This window comes from Hyla sarda, chromosome 5 (genome assembly GCF_029499605.1).
Source record: "Hyla sarda isolate aHylSar1 chromosome 5, aHylSar1.hap1, whole genome shotgun sequence".
Classification (NCBI taxonomy): Eukaryota; Metazoa; Chordata; class Amphibia; order Anura; family Hylidae; genus Hyla; species Hyla sarda.
The window spans coordinates 372,018,419-372,041,285 of NC_079193.1; the positions used below are offsets into that span (position 1 = coordinate 372,018,419).

General features: G+C 43.9%; 1 protein-coding gene across 3 annotated transcripts in view; it reads right to left on the reverse strand.

Moving 5' to 3' along the window:
- The window catches only part of COL22A1 (collagen type XXII alpha 1 chain), a 395,576-nt gene that overhangs the window by 94,613 nt on the left and 278,096 nt on the right, over positions 1 to 22,867 (reverse strand). For all 3 annotated transcript variants that reach the window (XM_056522812.1, XM_056522815.1, XM_056522813.1), the window contains 7 exons: positions 21,663 to 21,716; positions 21,338 to 21,391; positions 17,508 to 17,561; positions 17,116 to 17,169; positions 12,767 to 12,820; positions 7,855 to 7,959; positions 6,077 to 6,121 (listed from right to left, as the gene is read on the reverse strand). In XM_056522812.1, the coding sequence (XP_056378787.1) occupies positions 6,077 to 6,121; positions 7,855 to 7,959; positions 12,767 to 12,820; positions 17,116 to 17,169; positions 17,508 to 17,561; positions 21,338 to 21,391; positions 21,663 to 21,716 (420 nt within the window). The remainder of the gene's footprint in view (positions 1 to 6,076; positions 6,122 to 7,854; positions 7,960 to 12,766; positions 12,821 to 17,115; positions 17,170 to 17,507; positions 17,562 to 21,337; positions 21,392 to 21,662; positions 21,717 to 22,867) is intronic.

The following is a 22,867-nucleotide window of genomic DNA, read 5'->3' on the forward strand; positions in this document are numbered from 1 at the left end:
CCAAAGGATAGGGGATAAGAGGTCTGATCACGGGGGTCCCCCAGAGATATCTATGCCGCACCCGGTATTCTAAACAGTATGTTTAGAACACTGCGTTTCTGCGTCCGGAGACGTGATGTCATGCCACGCCTCCTCGTGATGTCATGCCACGCCTCCTCGTGATGTCATCCCCAAAAATACAGGGAAAAACAGTTCCAGGTTAATACCCGTCAAAGGACAAGGAGGCAATCCCTCTGTCTGGAGAAGAAAAGGCTTGATCTCAAGGGGCGACACTCCTTCTTTACCATAAGAACTGTGAATTTATGGAACAGTCTACCTCAGGAACTGGTCACATCAGAAACAGTTGAAAGCTTTCAAACAGGGTTAGATACATTCCTAGAGCAAAATAACATTAATGGAGAAATATAATCACATCCCTTCCCCTTCATCCTTCAAGTCTTTTCTCGACCATACTAACTATGTAATTTGGAAAAGTGCCAACCCAACTTATTATTATATATATATTTTTTTTTTTTAAGTAAAGGTTGACACCTCCCAAGGGCCTGTGTGGTAAATACAGTACGAGGATGGAACCACACAGTCAGGTTGTGTCACAGTTGCCTTGCATTAGAATACTAGGGACATGTTTGCAACTTGTAAGTGGAATCCAGTGGAAAAATTCTGCTTGGAAATTCTGTTGCAGCAGAGTTCCATTGTTTCCAATGGGATTCTGAAGCATCATGGATGCAATATAAATATCTGCCACGGAATGTCTGCAGAAAATTTTCCAGGTGGACATACCGCAGCCTTACAGAGAAAACAGACCCATCGGGGAAAAGCTTATCTTTCCTAGATCTTCCAATATTTTATCTGTCCTCCACTAAAAGTAGAATAAAACGATCAGTTGCAAAGACAACTTCAATACTTCTAGATTCCATTCATTACTATGAGAAATTGTACAAGCCATCCTAACAGGGCCTCTCAGTTGTATTTGCCGTCTACTAGAGATGAGCGAACTTACAGTAAACTCGATTCGTCACGAACTTCTCGATTCGGCAGTTGATGACTTTTCCTGCATAAATTAGTTCAGCTTTCAGGTGCTCCGGTGGGCTGGAAAAGGTGGATACAGTCCTAGGAGACTCTTTCCTAGGACTGTATCCACCTTTTCCAGCCCATCGGAGCACCTGAAGGCTGAACTAATTTACGCAGGATGCCATCAACTGCCGAGCCGAGAAGTTCGTGACGAATCAAATTTACTGTAAGTTCGCTCATCTCTACCGTCTACCACAAATATGTGGTGTAGTGTTAACACTTGGTTCTTGGCCGCATTATTATACCGAATTAACCATACAAGTGCTTGGAAGAAATCATCCTATGTTTTCCAAAAACACAATTGTTAGCAGCTCCCCAAATTAAGATGGGGGTATGGAAAAGATAATAAAACACTAAGTAATACAAGAAAACAGAGGTCAAAAGAAGCATTGGTACTCCAGTGGAATTTTTTTTTTTTTTTAAATCAACTGGTGCCAGAAAGTTAAACCGATTTGTAAATTACTTCTATGAAAAAAATCTTTACCCTTCCAGTAAGTTTCAGCAGCTGTATGCTACAGAGAAAATTATTTTCTTTTTGAATTTATTTTTTCGTCTTGTCCACAGTGCTCTCTGCTGACACCTCTGTCCGTGTCAGGAACTGTCCAGAGCAGCATAGGTTTGCTCTGGGGATTTTCTCCTGCTCTGGACAGTTCCTGATACGGGCATCAGGTGTCAGCAGAGAGCACTGTGGACAAGATAAAAAAGAAATTCAAAAAGAAAAGAATTTCCTCTGTAGCATACAGCTGCTGAAAAGTACTGGAAGGGAAAATATTTTTTTAATAGAAGTAATTTACAAATCTAATATAGAAGAGTTGGAGAGGCTCTTGTCTGACTACCCACCAAATAAACCCGGGCTACCTAATTAGACACTTATACCCAAGGTGTCAGACTGTAGTTTGTCTGTAGAAATATATATATTAGGGCTCAGGGTTTGAGACAACTGGACAGGTTGTGTTTAAAGTAATATTTCAATTTATTGATTGTATATAATGTGACAATTGAATATTAGATAAAATGTAAATAGCAGCAACTGCGTCTCACAGGGCCCTTGTGTAGGCGCAGCACCAACTATTAAGAACTATAGCATATGTATAGTACAGTATATAAAATATAAAAATATACTTGTAAAAAATTATAAAAGATATAAAATAAGAATATAGAGACCACCATTAACATATATGAAGAGAGGGATCTGGGTGGGAGAGTCTTAGTCCATCCTCTATGGTAAATAATCTCCTCTCATAAAAAAGTCCTGCTCATATAGACCGATTCTGGTATTGTGGTAACCAATGGCAACCATAAGGTTAGTAACCCGTAGCAACCGTTCAGATGAGTCCGGCTATTTAAGCACTTCAACGTTTAAGTAGAAGATAAATTTGATATTTGTAGACAATATTCAACATGAACAGCTAGTGTGCAGTCACTGTTAATATGCATGCATATTTGTATGATACTTTATATCTCACCGCTCCCGGACACTGATGCGCTGAACTTCACGGGGATGCTGCGATCTCCTCCTGATGCGCTGTGTAATCCCGCAGTGTATTAGCACTGAGTAGCTGTCTTGGTAAGCGGCAGCATCACCGGAGACTCGGCCGTCTCCCACAGTGGTGATGTTGGTAGATGGTGGGTTGCGGGTGGTGTTGTCGCAGCGGTTCTGCGGATGCGCACGTACATGTGCCGGTGGCGTCCTCGTGGCAGCGAGGCGCGGATGTCTCCTTCACCGGGTGTCGGGTGATTGACAGTTTATTGTCCGGTATCGGACTGCTATTGACTTAAGCAGGGCAAATATACTGGTGGTCTCAATAGGTATTGAGGGGACGCTGGACGCGTTTCAGGACTGTCTCAGTCCTTTCTTCAGCAGCAAAGAATAAGTCACTTATTCTTTGCTGCTGAAAAAAGAGGAGATTATTTACCATAGTGGATGGACTAAGACTCTCCCATCCAGATCCCTCTCTATATATATGTTTATGGTGGTCTCTATATTCTTATTTTATATCTTTTATAATTTTTTTTGAAGTATATTTTTATATTTTATATACTGTACTATACATATGCTATAGTTCTTAATAGTTGGTGCTGCGCCTACACAAGGGCCCTGTGAGACGCAGTTGCTGCTATTTACATTTTATCTAATATTCAATTGTCACATTATATACAATCAATAAATTGAAATATTACTTTAAACACAACCTGTCCAGTTGTCTCAAACCCTGAGCCCTAATATATATATTTCTAATTTACAAATCTGTTTAACTTCCTGGCACCAGTTGATTTAAAAAAAAATGTTTTCCACCCCTTTTTGGTGGAATTTTTTTTTTTATTATTACTATTTTTAAAATCAACTGGTGCTAGAAAGATAAACAGATTTGTTAATTATTTCTATAAAAAAAAATGTCAATCCTTCCAAGTTCTTATAAGCTGCTGAATACCACAGAGGACATTATATTTTCTTTTAGGAACACAGAGCTCTCTGCTGACATCACGAGCACAGTGCTCTCTGCTGACATCTCTGTCCATTTTAAGAACTGTCCAGAGTAGGAGAAAATCCACATAGCAAACATATGCTGCTCTGGACAGTTCCTAAAATGGACAGAGAAGTCAGCAGAGAGCACTGTGCTCATGATGTCAGCAGAGAGCTCTGCGTTCCAAAAAGAAAGGAATTTCCTCTGTAGTATTCAGCAGCTAATAAGTACTGGAAGGATTAAGATTTTTTTTTAATAGAAGTAATTTACAAATCTGTTTCACTTCCTGGCACCAGTTAATAAAAAAAGAAAAAAAAAAGTTTTCCACCAGAGTACCCTGCAGTTGCTACATAAAATAGACTACAACGCAACCCGGTCAAGAATAGTGTGTTAACACTGAAGTAATGTTCCAATTGCAAAACACAACTTAACTGTAATGCAACTTGTTCCCCCCGAATAGGGCTTGGAAAAGCAAAAATAAAAAGATCTAAGAAAGACAGAATCGTTGTAAAGGGGTATTCCACCCCGACACTTCCCTTATGCTCTTATATTGTATTTGTGTGTTTGTGAAGACTCTAGGGGTGTCCATGAATGACCAGGGAGACAAACAAATAGATCCTTGATTCAATAAATACCAACCTACTGCTTGAAGCACAAATATCCTGACTGTTTTATGGTGGAAAATTTGACTATACGTAGAAGTGTTGAAGGATGAAGAATAAAAAAAACGGAGGGTAACAATCACAAAAATCAAGAACATGTAATTGGGAAGTCTGGCGACAGGATACACCGGAAAGACCCTGTTTAAAAAATCTCTAGATTAGTCTCAAAAAGTCTAAAGTCAAGTCTACAATTCAAAAAAAAGGTGCCCAACTTTGTCTGACAGCTATTCCTAAAGGAGTACTCCGCCCCTTGACATCATATCCCCTATCCAAAGGATAGAGGATAAGATGTCTGATTGTGGGGGTCCCGCCAATGGGGACCCCCGCGATCTTGGCTGCGGCACCCCAGATATCCAGTGCATGGTGCAAACTTCGCTCCGTGCTGGATGACTGGCGAAGAAGGGTGGAGGCTCATGATGTCATGGCCATGCCCCCTCAATGCAAGTCTATGGGAGGGGGCGTTACGCCCCCTCCCATAGACTTGCATTGAGGTGGCATGGCCGCGACTTCACGAGCCTACAGCGCTGCACCCGACGCTGTAAACGAACTCTGGGTGCAGCAGGGAGATTGTGGGAGTCCCCAGTGGAGGGACCCCCACAATCAGACATCTTATCCCCTATCCTTTGGATAGGGGATAAGATGTCTAGGGGCGGAGTACCCCTTAACAAACACTTTATACTCATGGGAGTATAGATAGGAAAAAAACTGTTCGGCAGGGCGCTGCTCAGTATACGGTCGATAAAAGAGGACTCGAGTAGCACAGGCCAATAAAAACTTTATTGATGTATTAGGGACAACGTGTTTCGGCATCCACTAATGCCTTCCTCAGGTCCACTTACAGCTCCCAATAGTGGTGTTTGCTATGCACTGGGTAGCTAAAACTGAGTCCTGTAGTGTATCTGTGCTTGTCTCGGTCCCATTGCCCTCTATCGGACACAATTCTTGGTGACCCGATAACGGTAAGAATGCAGCAGCCAGCAACTCCGAACACTGCCACCCTCTCAAGGGCAGCATAGTCCAGCGCAATAACCTCCACGGTTGGTATATCACCTGGGTGTGATGTAGGGTACACCTCACCAGGGAGCACCCCCTGTATTTTTAATCCCTTCTCCTAAGCATCACTTTTATACTCATACAATTTTTCGGCAGGCATGATTATCTCATTGAAGGGAACGAACTGCAGCCAGACACCTCTCACAATGAGGAGAGAGAGAGAGAGAGAGAGAGAGAGAGGGGGGAGAGAGAGAGAGAGAGAGAGAGAGAGAGAGAGAGAGAGAGAGAGAGAGAGAGAGGGAGAGAGAGGGGAGAGGGAGAGAGAGAATAGATAGGAGGTGAGAGAGAGAGAGAGAGATGGACCAGGCATGTTGCAATTGGACATGTGCAATCCTCTCACCTCCAGCAGATGTCAACCCAAAGTGGGCCAAACATGATTGTCCAGTTGCGTCAACATTTGGCCAACTTATTGTGGGTCAATTAGTGACAACTTGATCCAACACTGACTGCTCAAATGTCACTTGTTCTATCAAAGAAGAACGATGATAATGACGAATGACCAGATGCATAAACTATACATTCTACATTCTGTAAGAGGCGTGGTGGTTTATTATGCTGATCTTTGAGTGGCAGGCTTGGCGGTGTACCGGCCATAGACTTTCTATGAGCCTGCAGCCGTTCTGCTCAACTCTTCGATGATCAGACAACTAAAACTGATCACAGCTGAGAGGCCAAAAAGCTTAGTAAAGCTCCTCTCCGCTTATCAGTTCCCGTGATGTCCATATGACATATCTGGAGTTTCAATACACAATAGAAAACCTTTTAGTGTCTACCATTCATTTCGGTCATGACCACTGTTATAAGATCGCAGAGTATTGATCTTACCTTAGATCCAGGTTGTCCATGTGGACCAGGAAATCCACGTTCACCCTATGCGAAACAGTAACATTATTATTTTTACATTTATTTATTCATTTTTTTAAATAACATAACAGCACACAGATACATCAGAAAAATGCTGACCTATCCGGGGCACGGGCCCTGTTAATTTCAACGATCTGAAAGTAGTCAACTAGTGACTACATTCTGTTCAAGGGGTACTCCGGTGGAAAACTTTTCTTTTTTAAATGAACTGGTTCCAGAAAGTTAAACAGATTTGTAAATTACTTCGATTAAAAAATCGTAATCCTTCCTGTACTTATTAGCTGCTGAATACTACAGAGGAAATTCTTTTCTTTTTGGAACACAGAGCTCTCTGCTGACATCACAAGTAGAGTGCTCTCTGCTGACATCTCTGTCCATTTTAGGAACTGTCCAGAGCAGCACATGTTTGCTATGGGGATTGTCTCTTACTCTGGACAGTTCCTAAAATGGACAGAGATGTCAGCAGAGAGCACTGTGCCCATGATGTCAGCAGAGAGCTCTGTGTTCCAAAAAGAAAATAATTTCCTCTGTAGTATTCAGCAGCTAATAACTACTGGAAGGATTAAGATTTTTTAATAGAAGTAATTTACAAATCTGTTTAACTTTCTGGCACTAGTTGATAAAAAAAAAAAAAAAAAAAGATTTCCACCGGAGTACCCCTTTAATTTTATACAAATTTGTTTCATACTAAGAAAAAATGCAGCGATCCAAGCCAAAACTCGTATACACTATGAAAACATCTTAAAGATAGTCACAAGGTGATTACTTTGAAGTACATAGGCCCATGTCTTTCCATGCATGGGTAAGTCACCATCTCATTTTGATATGTAACCAATGTATCCGTGCCATGGAGCGCACATCCCAGTAGACAGGGAAGACATAATATTTTCTTCCTTGCATTGTTCTATAAAAAACATGTAGAACCGTCCCTAAATGTAAATATTATTCACAATCCCAAATTATATATATATATATATATATATATATATATATTCAAAACAAGGGAGGGAGTCGGCACTGTAAAACGGACTTCAAGTCCTAGGTGGGTGCTCAGCTTCAGCAGGTTCAAAGTCTTAACCTTCCAAAAGTGCAATCCAAGAAAGGAAGCGGCACTCCAAATTGCAAAAAAGCGGTGTGTTTATTCACCCATTAAGTTAATGCGACGTTTCAGCCTCACATTGTGAGGCTGAAACGTTGCATTGACTTAATGGGTGAATAAACACACCGCTTTTTTGCAATTTGGAGTGCCGCTTCCTTTCTTGGACTATATATATATATATATATATATATATATATATATGGTTATCCAGTGGTTGGGATGGAAATTGCAATCTGTGGGTTTTGCTTAGCTCCTTGTCCTCCAAACCGGGTGTCTCCAGCAACTCCCAGCTGTTGTGCTCCGCTAAAGGAAGTTGGTCAGTCCTTGGGCAGGACGGGAGATGAGTGAAGGAAAATCATACTGCATTCCTATTTTTTTTCTCCGCTCAACTCATGTAAAATACCGGACACCCAACAGCCCCCCATTCAAGACAAAAGGATCTATCGGGAACCATCAGGACCCAGTGGCGTTAGTTGTATTTGGTGCAAAATGGAACGGACCCTGAAAAGGTAGGAGCACAACGGCCGTGTGAACTTAGCCTAATAATTATTTGTTGTTCTATAGGGTCAAGTACCCAATGAAAGATCAACAGTGGAAGAGAAGAGAAGAAGTCGAATGTCTCAATGCTTCTTTAACTTACCCTTTCGCCATCCTTGCCTCTCCCCGGTAGTCCCGGCAAACCGGCCAATCCAGCCTCTCCAGGTGGGCCTGGTGGGCCAAGTTTTCCTTCTTTGCCTAGTTCACCCTTTAAAAAAAAAGTGCATAAAAGATGTATCAGCAATATAGTGCAGTCACATTTTTACAATCTACTCTCTTGGGGTATATTGAAACGGCAGAAAATTTCTGGGCAGACATTCCACAGACAGTAGGCATAGGCAGAATATGGCGGTGCTAGGACTGCTCGGAAATGCGCTGTCTCCATAGACCGTAATGTATTTCCGTGTGGATTCCACTGAAGGAATAGACATGTCAATTCTTTCGGCAGTGTCCGGAATCAGGATTTCCACTATGTACACATTGCAGTAAAATCTCATTGAAAGCAATGGGCCTCTGCTGCAACCGAATTTCCAATCAGAATTTTTTTGTCGGATTACGATCAGAAATTTTGTTGTGTCACCATACCCTTATGTTCACACTTCAGTATGGAAAACTTTCTCGCCAAATTCCTTTAGGATCTGCAGAAGTAGGGGGGGGGGGGGGGGGCAGGGGGCGGCCCGCCCTGGGTGCCACTCACAAGGGGGGTGCCATGACGGAGTCACCTCCCCTCTCCAATCCAGTGGCGTAGCGGCTGGGGTGCGGACCGAACCGGACGACACCAGCATGATGGGGGTGACACCATGCCGCTCAATGATCGGGGTTCCCCCCTCGTCTTCAGCTGCGCTCGTTCCCGTCCGTTAGCACCCCATTACCTCGCTCCGCCAACCCCGTTTGCAGCTGTGCTGGCGGCCGGCCCGGGTTTGATGAGGGATGTCACGAATGTGACGTCCCTCCGCAGACCCGCGCAGGAGGACGTCAGTGACGTCACTCGTCAGGCCGCCGCCGGAGGGAAGAAACGCTGCCAGGTAAGTGTGTCTGTGAGTATGTGTGTCTGTGTTTGTGTGTGTGTCTGTGTGTATGTGTGTCTGTGTTTGTGTTTATGTGTGTCTGTCTATGTGTGTGTGTGTCTGTGTGTGTGTCTGTGTGTGTGTGTCTGTCTATATGTGTGTGTGTCTGTCTATGTGTGTGTGTGTCTGTCTATGTGTGTGTGTGTCTGTGTGTGTGTGTGTGTGTCTGTCTATGTGTGTGTGTGTCTGTCTATATGTGTGTGTCTGTCTATGTGTGTGTGTGTCTGTCTATGTGTGTGTGTGTCTGTCTATGTGTGTGTGTGTCTGTCTATGTGTGTGTGTGTCTGTGTGTGTGTGTGTGTCTGTCTATGTGTGTGTGTGTCTGTCTATGTGTGTGTGTGTCTGTGTGTGTGTCTGTGTGTGTCTGTCTATGTGTGTGTGTGTGTGCTTGTCGGGGTGGGGGGGGAGGACGATGTTTCCTAATGTGGGGAAACTGCGCCTCCCTAATAATGTGGGGTATCTATGCTACCTAATGTGTAATTAAGAAGGGGTGTGGGTGGGGGGGGGTGCCAAACAAAGGGTCCGCCCCGGGTGCCCAATTCTCTAGGTACCCCCTGGATCTGCATACTTGTTGTGTAGTGGAATTGCTTGTTCACCTCAGAATTTGTCGTGGAAATAAGAGAAATTCAAAGTTCCACTGACTAATGGGCTTTTTCTGGCGGATTCAGCCGGACGATTGAACATGTGCGCCCTCTTATATTCATCAGTGTCCACTGCATAAAGAGTGATGTGTGCCCGACAGCCATAATTTGAGAAGTCACATATAAGAACGATAATCGGCCTGTGCAAAAAGGACATTAAAAGGGAACTCCAATTTGTAAAAACGTATGCCCCATCATGTAGAAAGAGGATAAATTGCTGATCGTGGAGGGGTCCGACAGTTGGGCCCCCCCCCCCCCATTGTGATCTTCAGAATGGGATGTGTCTCTTTCCAATGGGCTATTCACCCTGCCCCTTCTGAGATGTACTGGTCTCAGGAGTGACGGCCCACTCAGCCGATCCTCCACCACAGTGATGTCCCTTCTCAGCTGGTGACGACCATTACTCCCCAGACCAGTTAGTCTTTGAAGGTGGAGGCTGAAGAGCTCTAGGAGGTGATTAATAGTGATGAGCGGCATTGCCCATATTCGAATTTGCGATATTTCATGAATATATAGATGAATATTCGGCCTATATTTGCGAATTTCGCATATTCGTTATATTCGCATATTCGCGTATTGGAGGAAGAAAACAGTGAGGGGGGGGGGCAACTTTACTATTGGTTGCTAGGGATGTTGTTGATAACCTCTGACAAGTGTATTTGCATCATTCTGATTGGCCCACAAGTGAAAAGAAGGAATATGTGCAGATGCGCAGATGCGGGGAAAAAAGCGAATATTCGCAATTTCGCGAATTTGCGTTATTCGCGATAAAAATTCGAAATGCAAATATTCGCACCCAACACTAGTGATTAAAGGGGCACTCCACCGGAAAAACATTTTTTAATCAACTGATGCCAGCATGTTAAACAGATTTGCTAATTATTTATATTTAAAAATATTATTCCTTCCAGTACTTATCAGCTGCTTTATGCTACAGAGGAAGTTCTTTTCTTTTTTAATTTCCTTTCTGTCTGAACACAGTGCTCTCTGCTGACACCTTTGTCCATTTTAGGAACTGTCCAGAGCAGGAGAAAATCCCCATAGCAAACCTCTCCTGCTCTGAACTGTTCCTAAAATGAACAGAGGTGTCAGCAGAGAGCACTGTGGTCAGACAGAAAGGAAATTCAAAAAGAAAAATACTTCCTGTGGAGCATACAGCAGCTAATAAGTACTGGAAGGATTAAGAGAAGTAATTAACAAATCTGTTTAACTTTCTGGCACCAGTTGATTTACAAAAAAATGTTTTCCAGTGGAGTACCCCTTTAAGGTCTTGTTTTGGAGATCGCAGGGGGTCACAGCAGTTGGACCCCCTACGATCACCACATTAAAACAATAACTTAAAGGGGAACTCCAGTTTGTAAAAACTCATCCCCTATCCTGTGGATAGGGGTGAGTTTTTACCAACTGGAGTTCCCCTTTAAGTTATTGTTTTAGGGTATGTTCACACGTACAGTATCCTGTGCAGATTTTCTGCGCAGGATTTTCGGCTGCAGATTTCAAAGTAAACTAATTGACTGAGCGCAGCTTCTAATCTGCTATTACAAATCCTGTGCATCAAATCTGCGCAGGATCCTGTACGGGTGAACGGACCCTTATAGGAGAATCTGCCAGTAATCTGGAATATGTAGTGCCTCTTTAAAGAAAATGCATTTTCAAGAGCCCCTTTAAATTTGGAATTATTTGAGGAGGGTGGTGGTTCACATTCCAGACCCTTCTTTACTAACCAAAGCGAAGAGCAGCTACAAAGAGCATCACTCTCCGGAGGACCCACAGCTTCATGCAGCTTCAATTACAATGACAGATAATTGGGTTTGATGGGAGATAATGCAATAATCATGCAATACTTTATTTCCCCTGCGGTGGCGCTGCAAGGAATTTGAGCACTTGCTGATGATTACTTAAAGGGGTACTCCGCTGCTCAGCATTTGGAACAAACTGTTCCGAACGCTGTAGCCGGGAGCTTGTAACGTCATAGTCCCGCCCCCTCATGATGTCACACCCCACCCCCTCAATGCAAGTCTATAGGAGGGGGCGTGACGGCTGTCACACCCCCTTCCATAGACTTGCATTGAGGGGGCGAGGCGTGCCGGCATGAGGGGGTGGGGCTATGATGTCACGAGCTCCCGGCGCCGACTCCAGCGTTCGGAACAGTTTGTTCCAAACGCTGAGCAGCGGAGTACCCCTTTAAAGATTATAGCTGTTGACTTGGGGTCCAAGAAGCAGTACCTGAAGAACATGATGGTCCAAGAATCAGACATCTCCTTTACTGTTAAAGGGGTACTCCGGTGAAAACCTTTTTTTTTTTTTAATCAACTGGTGCCAGAAAGTTAAACAGATTTGTAAATGACTTCTACAAAAAAAAATCTTAATCCTTCCATTTCTTATTAGCTGCTGAATACTACAGAAGAAATTATTTTCTTTTTGGAACGCAGAGCTCTCTGCTGACATCACCAGCACAGTGCTCTCTGCAGACACCTCTGTCCATTTTAGGAACTGTCCAGAGCAGCATATGTTTGCTATGGGGATTTTCTCCTCTTCTGGACATTTCTTAAAATGGACAGAGATGTCAGCAGAGAGCACTGTGCTTGTGATGTCAGCAGAGAGCTCTGTGTTCCAAAAAGAAAATAATTTCTTCTGTAGCATTCAGCAGCTAATAAGTACTGGAAGGATTAAGATTTTTTAATAGAAATAATTTACAAATCTGTTTAACTTTCTGGCACCAGTTGATTTAAAAAAAAAAAAAAAAGTTTTTCACCAGAGTACCCCTTTAAGAACAATCCTAATATGAAAGAACTTTAAAGGGGTACACCAGCATTTAACAACTATATAGATTTTTTAGACACTCTGACACACGTTGAACATTTCCTAGTGATATTTTTTGCATTTCTGTAGCCCTCATTTGGTGCAGCCTCAGCATACGCCATGGCATAGTCCCTGCTCCGGTCCAGCTGTTGAGCGGTCGGCCATGCTCCTGACACACATGCTCCTGACACACATGCTCCTGACACACATGCTCCTGACACACATGCTCCTGACACACATGCTCCTGACACACATGCTCCTGACACACATGCTCCTGACACACACGGCTCTAGATTCCCGGTTCTCCTCTCACTTCCCAGTAAACAGATGGGGAGGTTCAGCAGGTGGCGTCTCATTTCATGAACTTTTCATTTCCAATTTAAGATTAAATATCTGGAGATCGAGGAGACAGACGGAAAACCTCCCATCTCCCCTCGGTCTCTGCCCCCCGCACTGGTAATATTTACCGTTTCGTTTCTTGCTAAATAAAATTACATGTATTCACCTTTTCGCCCTTCTGTCCATCTTTTCCTGGCAAACCGGCATCTCCTGGATTTCCCTTGAAAAACATAAAATGTAGTTATTATTATTATTATTATTATTATCATTACTTTTATTATTGCTGAATTTAATTGTTCTGATTAGAATATGGGATAAAATACACAAATTTATCCTACCTGCCTGCCACCCAGCTTTTTCAATTTCCCGAAGAAAATATCTGTCTGGTAAAGCGGCCATATTGGAACTCTTTATGAGACTGGAAAAGCTGTGTGGCACGCATACTGTGTGCCACCCAGCTTTTCCCATCTCCTGAAGCCCCACCAGTAATAGGCTGCTTGTCCTGACTGTTCTCTGCACCTGCCTGTTTAAAACTCCCGAGCAATCTCGGCAGCCTGAGAGTAACGTGATCAGAAGAGGTACCGGAAGTCCCATTAAATTGTCAGGACATCCCAAAACAGTAACATATCTTTCTTTGATATATAAGAAATTTTTGTACTAAGTTTAATGAAAATATCTCCAGCAATTTGATATGCGAGATGTTATGCTGAAACATACAAACAAATGCTTCAGACCCGACCCTCAGAGACCGGCTTCAGTGGTGACTCGCTCAACGGGCCGTCACAGATCCCCTTCTCCAAGGGTGGGGGCCGGAGCACAACAAGGACGGGTGAGCAGCCAAAAGAGCCAAACTCTGCTATCTCCGGCACCCCTCCATTTCAATAGGTCCCCGTTCTCAGACACCTCCCCTATCCTGTGCATAGGGGGCTAAGTGTTAGAGATTGGGCCATAAAAGTGATCATTGCCCGATCAGCCAGCAATCCCACCTTCATATTCCAACCCATCATTGCAGCCTCAGATGATGACCCCCACTGAATAGTCTGCAGCTCTTTAAAGGGGTACACCGGAGTGGATTCTTGCGTCTACAGATAGAATTGATATAACAGTAATGGCTCAGTATTGGGCTATAAATATCAGTCTCAGGAACTGTCCAGAGTAGAAGCAAATCCCCACCTGCTCTGGACATTTCCTGAGACAGACAGAGGTGTCAGCAGAGAGCACTGTTGCCAGACAGAAAACAACAACTTAACTTCAGCATCTGATAACTACTGGAAGGATTAAGATTTTTAATAAATTTACAAATCTGTTTAACTTTCTGGAGCCAGTTGATGTGTAAATCCCTTTAACCCCTTAAGGACCAGGTTTTTTTTTCCGTTTTTGGACTTTCGTTTTTTTCCTCCTTAACCTTAAAAAATCATAACGCTTTCAATTTTGTACCTAAAAATCCATATGATGGCTTATTTTTTTGCACCACCAATTCTAATTAGTAATGACATCAGTCATTTTATCCAAAAATCGAAGGCGAAACGGAAAAGAAAATCATTGTGAGACAAAACTGAAAAAAAAAAAACGCAATTTTGTAACTTTTGGGGGCTTCTGTTTCTACACCGTTCAATTTTTGGTAAAAATGACACCTTCTCTTTATTCTGTAGGTCCATACAATTAAAATGATACCCTACTTATATAGGTTGCATTTTGTCGTACTTCCGAAAAAAATTCATAACTACATGCAGGAAAATGTCTACGTTTAAAATTGTCATCTTCTAACCCAGTGGTTCTTAACCTGGGTTCGATCGAACCCCAGGGGTTCGGTGAGTCAGTCCCGGGGGTTCGACGAGGGCGGTCGCAGCAGGACAGGCAAATCAAGCAATTGCTTGGAGCCCCGAGCAGAGCCGGTGTTTGCCCATCCTGTAGCGACGGGGCAATTGGGGGAATCACTATTAACTCTCTGCGGCCCCGCGTTAAGTTTAAAAACGCAGGGCCGCCGGGACATAGCGCACGCCGAGACCGTGCGTCCGCCCATGGAAACGAAGGCGCCGAGGACCGGAGGATAGAGAAGGAGGAAGACGCGCGCTGGCCAGCTTGGTAAGTGACCAGCGGCACGTCATCTTCAGTGCTCCGACCACCGGTCCCGGGACCTACTGCTATAGCCGAAGCGGCAGTCGGAGCACTGAAGTGGGCAGTATACAGGCATACACTGTATATGGCTGGAGACTGTATGTCTGTGGGGGAACACTGCTTACATCAGTGGTCTTCAACCTGTGGACCTCCAGATGTTGCAAAACTACAACTCCCAGCATGCCCGGACAGCCCCCTGAGCTAGCCGGCAACGTTTTAGTTTCACTTTAGTTGAACGCCGCGTCTAAAGGGTTAATAGTGTGCGGCACCACGATCAGTGCCGTGCGCTATTAGCCACGGGTCCCGGCCGTTGTTAGATGGCCCGACCCACTATGACACTGGACCACGCCATGGCCCCACGTTGTAGAACGGGAGAGGACTCAGGACGTACCAGGACGTCCTTGGTCCTTAAAGGGGTACTCTGCCCCTAGACATCTTATCCCCTATCCAAAGGATAGGGGATAAGATGTCAGATCGCTGTGGTCCCGCTGCTGGGGAGCCCGGGGATCGCCGCTGCGGCACTGCGCTATCAATGCTGCACAGAGCGAGTTCGCTCAAGAATCCACTCATTGAGCTCCTTGCCTCGCTTATTCCATTCGCATGTTATGTTCTATATATATATATATATATATATATATATATATATATATATATCTTCTATAACACCTCTCCTATTGTATCACACGCTCCAGCTTCTTAGCATGACCTCGATTTCAGCTCTGCCACATAACATGTCTCAAGGAGCCTTTTAATATATATATATATATATATATATATATATATATATATATATGGCACAACAGGCAAGGCTTACGGGATACAGGGCAATTTATAAATATTTTAAATCATTTTTTTTAATAAATCCATTAGAAATGTAACATTTTTGCTGATTTATAGTTACAAAACACCAAATTTATTTAATTCATGTTCACTCCAGCACTAACCACAGGTACTGGCGGATTGTGCGGCGGACGCTGATTCATATTGTACCTACCTTGCCCGGAGCTGTCCAGCCATTTGCCCGCAATCTTAGTTTTTATAAATATATATATATATATATATATATATATATATATATACACACATATGTAAATGTGGCTATAACTGGCACGGGTGGGGTTTTCAGGAGCCAAGTGGCACTGTGACGTGAGCGCTGCCCTTCCACAGCGCCGCCCGCTTATGAATATTCAGCCCCCTCCCTCCAGCTCTCCCTCTCCCCTCCGCTCCTAACTGGTCTAACAGCGTGTCTCCAGCCTTTGGCTGTCCGGGTTTTCTGGGAGTTGTAGTTTCGCAACTGGTGGAGACACACTGTTTTGAAAAACCCTGCCATAGATAAATAACTTACTAACTAAAAAACTTACTGCAAGGGACTGGCCATGAGCTTTGCAAAAACCCCTGGCCAAAAAGATGTAAGAATTAAAGGGCTAATCTAATATAAGGTGACTGTACTCTTTATATGTCAGCCAGTAATGGACATGCTTACCAAGGATCTGTGCTTGTGTTGGTGGTAAATGGCCGTGTCCTGTGCCCCCCCCCCCCCCCATGATACTACTGGCTTGTTTGTGTGAACTGGCTATTTACTGTTTCTGTTCTCTCCCTCCAACTACATTCCCCAGGATGCTTTGTTTCTAGGTGAGAGGTGACATATCTCCTTCTCACACATCAGTCACCCTATCAATTGCAGCACAGCTAGGCTCCCTTCCATGCGTTCTGTGTTTAAAACTACAAATCCCTGCAGCCCTGTGGAAAATGATCACCCTCCCACCCAGTGGTCGCTCCACCCATTGAAGCACAGACAAGCTCCCATTCAACACCTGACGAGTGATGCATTGTCTTGGGCCACACTGTAAACTAGGAAAAGCCCCTGATGACACCCACTGCTAAAAAGAAACATTGGGCAAAGATCACATAAGAATTGTGAGATGACCATCAAACACAGGTACAGACACTATATGATGAACTAAACTAACTTTACAGCCCCTGTAGCATAGTCAAATAAAAATAAATCCCTGAATACTCCTCCGCCCCTAGACATCTTATCCCCGTGATCTAGCTATGCGGCACTGACATCACAGCCACACACCCCCCTCGTGACGTCCCACCCTTCCTCCTAATGCAAGCCTATGGTAGGGGGCGTGACGGTCGCAACGCTTCTCCTATTGACTTGCATTGATGGGGCGTGGCTGTATTGTCACAGGGGAGGGGTGGCTGCGTGACAAGCCTCCAGTGCAGTAGCTGGAGTTCAAAACCAACGCTGGGTGCTGCAGGGAGATCGCGGGGGGTCCCAGCAGCAGGATCCCCAGAATTAGATGGAGGATAAGATGTCTAGGAGCGGAGTACCCCTTTAAGTATCTAATGTGAGTTTTTGTAATTCTAGAAATATCTGAAGAAACTTACCACATTTCCCGGTAGTCCCCTGGCTCCAGATTGACCTGCAAGACCTGGTGGGCCCTGGTGGTAAGAAAAATTGAGTCAAGTATAGGAGAGATGAGCAATACAGGTAGATAGAAAGAATTATATGATAAAAATAAGGACAAGAAATTAGGTTCAAACATTCATTTGATCTGATGTGAACATGTGCCACGCTTGCAGGTTCCTCGAGATGGGTATAGGTGGTGGCTCTCACGAATCTTGGTCAATTCAACTTCTCATGTTGGTGCTATCCCCATAGTATTGTGGATAAACCTCATCTGCCTACAGTGTACCCATTCTTCTTAGTGTTATTGATGACTTTCTACATTAGACCTTCTAGTTATTTATCCCAGTAATGAATGTCGGAAGATACTCACAATATCTCCCTTAGGTCCTCGCTCACCCTTGGCTCCTTCTTGACCTTTTGGACCCTGTGTGAAATATATATAGAAATGGTGGTCAGCATTACACATAGTCACATAGTGTCACATAGTGCTCTGGGTTTCTAGATTGTTATGAGGAGGACTATAAAATAATCATAGGAAAAAGCAAAAAACAAACTCCGTGGTTAGGTTTCCATCTATTCCTACCCTAAGGTGGAGATATTTCTAAAATTTTCACATGGGTTACAATTTTTTTCCCAAAAATGTTTGCTACGATAAATCACGTATGAAGAAAGTTCTGGACTTGTTTCCTGGTGATACTTCAGCCATGACTGTTCGCAGGGGATTCATAGGTTAAAACATTCTGGGCCCGTGCCCCGAATGTGAAGACAGGTGCCCCGAATGTGAAGACAGGTACCCCGAATGTGAAGACAGGTGCCCCGAATGTCAGCTGTGGCAGTTTCGTCTCTTTGTGTCATCCACAGGGCTGGTGCTATTATATGGCAGCAAAGACAGAAGCATAGCTTTCAACTTTATTTGCGTCTCTTAGGACACTGATAAAGTTGAAAACTCTGTGGAGCATGGTGTGCACATGTCTCCTCGGCATTCACAAGGCTGCTCCGGTCATGTGATGAGCCTGTCAAAGGTCATAAGCACTGACGTAGTGAGATATAAAACTTGACTTTTATTCCGTCATTTAAAAGTAATAGAAAAATTTGCCATCATTATATGCAACAAATGTTCACATCCCACATATTACTCAAAGGAATCCAAAGTGCTGTCGGTACAACTCGAAAAAGATGTCTTTAGGCGCTCTCCAGGGCAAGTAAATAATAATTTTAACCGTAAAACGGACTTGTGAAACAAAAAAATGCATTCAACATAAAATAAATACGGACAACGTGTTTCAAGGGGCAAGACCCCGTCTTTGTCAGGTCAGTGACTCTGTCCCTAGACATCTTATACCCTATCCAAAGGTTGGAGGATAAGATGTCTGATTGCGGGGGTCCCGCCACTGGGGACCCCCACGATCTCGGCTGTGGCACCCCAGACATCAGTTGCACAAAGTGAACTTTGCTCTGTGCTGGATGACTGGCAATGCGGGGCGGAGGCTCATGACATCACAGTCACGCCCCGCTCGTGATGTCACGGCCATGCCCCCTCAATGCAAGTCTATGGCCGTCACACCCCCTCCCATAGACTTGCATTGAGGGGGTGTGGTCGTGACATCACGAGTGGGGCGCGGCTGTGACGTCACAAGCCTCTGGTGCCAAACCCGACGCTCTTAACAAACGTCAGGTGCAGCAGGGAGATCACAGGGGTCCCCAGCGGCAGGACCCACAAGATCAAAAATCTTATCCCCTATACTTTGGATAGGGAATAAGATGTTTGGGGGCGGAGTACCCCTTTAAGGAAAGTAGAACTTAGTGGAAAAAATGCCTTTATTACCCCGGTGTGACTTTTTCGTTCCAATGAGTCTTTTGGCTTTATTGTTGGCAGGGAGAGGTTGTTGTTCTGGCTTCTATGGTGGGCAAAAAGGGTCAATGTCCCTACGTGTTGGCTTCTATGTGGGATAGTAAGGGTCACTGTCCTTTATGGCTTCTATGTTGGGTTTAAAGGATCACTGTCCTTCTACTTTGGCTTCTATGTTGGATACAAAGAGTCACTGCCCTTCCACTTTGGTATCTTTGTTGGGTAGAATGGGTCATTGTTCTTCCGCCTTGGCTTCTATGTTGGGTAGAAAGGATCAGTGTCCTTCCAATTTGGCTTCTATGTTGGGTAAAAAGGGTCAATGTCCTTCCATGTTGGCTGCTATGTTGGATAGTAATGTCCACTATGACTTCTATGTTGGGTAGAAAGGGTCTATGTACTTCCACTTCTTAGGCTTCTATGTATGTTTGGTAACATAGACCGTTGTCCTTACAGTTTGTGTTTTATGTTAGGTCGAATTGGTCAGTGTTCTTCCGATTTTTCTCCTCCAATTAGACGAGCCTCCATTGTTGACCTTGCACAATTTCCTATTTATAGTTTTCTAACAATCTTCAGGGCAGAAGGTTCCTTCACTTTTCTGCTGTGTCAGCTCGTTGAGTGATTTTAGTGAAATCCACCGTACACACTGACCCAAATGTTCAGCGAATGATGATTCTTCCCCAGGAGCGTAGAACATTACAAAGAAGTCGGCCATGGCAGAGAACTGCAGTTAATATTAACGTGCGGCCTCCATGACTTTGGACATCCTGCTCCAGGCTGCAGCGTGGAGACATTACTTCTACCATACGTGGATGCTGTAAGGTGCGGACCATGTCTATAGCCCCATGTGGGTGCAGGACGAATGGAGAATACAACAGTGACCTACAAGATGAAAGTCTTCATGTCCTAACCTATCACAACCCTGTTTGCCAATAAAGTTCTCAACCATGACCAATTCCCTTTTTTCCCAGGGAGTGTAGCACCGCACAGGTTTTGTGTGGTTTGCAGCTTGGTTCCTTTGAAATTAATGTAGTTGAGCTGTAATACCACACATAGCCTGAGGATACTGTTTGTAGGAGAAAGCAGCTGTGTTTTTCTAATAATAGAGAAGCATGAAGCGCCAGATAGAGGGAGATTATCAATGGTTTTGTATATCTTCCATTTTCTAATAATTGCTCCCACAGTTGATTTCTTCACACCAAGCTGCTTGCCTATTGCAGATTCAGTCTTCCCAGCCTGGTGCAGGTCTACAATTTTGTTTCTGGTGTCCTTCGACAGCTCTTGGAGTTTGGAGTGTGACTGTTTGAGGTTGTGGACAGGTGTCTTTTATACTGATAACAGGTTCAAACAGGAGCCATTAATACAGGTAACAAGTGGAGGACAGAGGAGACTCTTAAAGAAGAAGCTACAGGTCTGAGAGCCAGAAATCTTGCTTATTTGTAGGTGACCAAATACTTATTTTCCACCATAATTTGCAAATACATTTTTTAAAAATCAGACAATGTGATTTTATGGATTTTTTTTTCTCATTCTGTCTCTCATAGTTGAGGTTATAACCTATGATGGAAAATATAGGCCTCTCATCTTTTTAAGTGGGAGAACCTGCGCAATTTGTGGCTGACTAAATACTTTTTTACCCCACTGTAGATATGAGATAGATAAGTAGAAAGATAGATAGATAGATAATTAGATAGATAGATAGATAGATATGAGATTTCTCTGACATTCTCTCCTTTGCACATAAGCCCCCTGCTTCTCTTGAGACAGGAGACGGCTATGAAGTGTTCCGGTAATAAGGGGTGGACAGGCCGGGTGTACAGAACTGACAGCTCCGCAGCTTTTATTGCCAATGACTTATTCATGAAAGTCCCCCGGGGCCGTCAGCAGCCACTGAGAGGGAGGAGGCGTCACAGACAGGTGGAGGTGACACAATGTGACGCCCCGCAACAGTCATCAATGGAATCTTTCCTATGACAAGAACCATGATCCTAAGCATTACCCTACATGCTAGTGTTTGAAGATAGATAGATATATATCGTAGATTAAGGTTTCCCAACCTATGGGTCTCTAGCTGTTGCAAAACTACAACTCCCAGCATGCCCAGACAGCCTTTGGCTGTCTGGGCTTGCTGGGATTTGTAGTTTTGCAATGCTGGAGGAACCCTGGTTGGGAAACACTAATCTACTAGATAGATAAAGAGATAGAAATCTCTCCCACCCCCCGCCGTTTCCCATAATGCCACTCTTATTCCAGTCAAGGCATTCCCTGTATGGGCTGATGACATCTAGTGGTCATTGTAGGAACTACATCCAAGAACTCCAATTACTTAAGTCATTGTTTCATTGATTACATACCTGCGGCCCTATAGGTCCTAGCGGGCCCACTTCTCCAGTCAGTCCTTGAGGTCCCTGGAAAAAAAAATACACAGAAAATATAATGCGGCAAATGGCTCTATATTGGCAATATATGGGCAAAGTCTCTGGACACTGTTTTGTATTATGTAGTTATGGGATCGCTCCTTGTGGTCATTGTATGATACTCTGGATAAGTATGTGCAGCACTAGGGGAGGGCAATAGTCAGAACAATATTCCATATCACATGCTGAGCTTCTTTCCAGTCTACAGCATTGGTGGGTTCAGTATAAGCAGCAGATATATGGGCTCAGTATATACACTCACCGCTTCTCCATGATTCCCAGGTTCTCCCTTCTCTCCTTTCTCTCCATGACGTCCCTAAGTATATAAAAGAAATGTATCAACCCAAAAGTTTGATGAAGAGTCATCCACAAGCCATATGTCCTTCACCTCTGGCACATATATTGATGAGTTTACAAAGTTATCTGCTGCAGGCTGGTATATACTACAGTAGAATCTCCCTTAGGGGACACCTCCCAGTAGCGGACAGTTTTAAATTCCCCGACATAAGACTTCATGTATTTGCAGCCTCCGAATAGGGGACATTCCCAATAGCGGATGCGGACACACCCGATAGAGCACAAAACACTCCCAATAGGAGACAAAACACTCCCAATAGGGGACAAAACACTCCCAATACAGGACAAAACACTCCGAATAAGAGACAAGACACTCCCAATAGGAGACAAAACACTCCGAATAGGAGACAAAACACTCCCAATAGGGGACAAAACACTCCCAATAGGGGACAAAACACTCTCAATAGAGGACAAAACACTCCTAATAGGAGACAAAACACTCCCAATAGGATACAAAACACTCCGAATAGGAGACAAAACACTCCCAATAGGGGACAAAACACTCCCAATACAGGACAAAACACTCCCAATAGGGGACAAAACACTCCCAATACAGGACAAAACACTCCGAATAAGAGACAAGACACTCCCAATAGGATACAAAACACTCCCAATAGGAGACAAAACACTCCCAATAGGGGACAAAACACTCCCAATAGGGGACAAAACACTCCCAATACAGGACAAAACACTCCCAATAGGGGACAAAACACTCCCAATACAGGACAAAACACTCCGAATAAGAGACAAGACACTCCCAATAGGATACAAAACACTCCCAATAGGAGACAAAACACTCCCAATAGGGGACAAAACACTCCCAATAGGGGACAAAACACTCCCAATACAGGACAAAACACTCCAAATAAGAGACAAGACACTCCCAATAGGAGACAAAACACTCCGAATAGGAGACAAAACACTCCCAATAGGGGACAAAACACTCCCAATAGGGGTCAAAACACTCCCAATACAGGACAAAACACTCCCAATAGGGGACAAAACACTCCCAATAGGAGACAAAACACTCCTAATAGAGTTCAAAACACTCCCAATAGGGGACAAAACACTCCCAATAGGGGACAAAACACTCCCAATAGGGGACAAAAC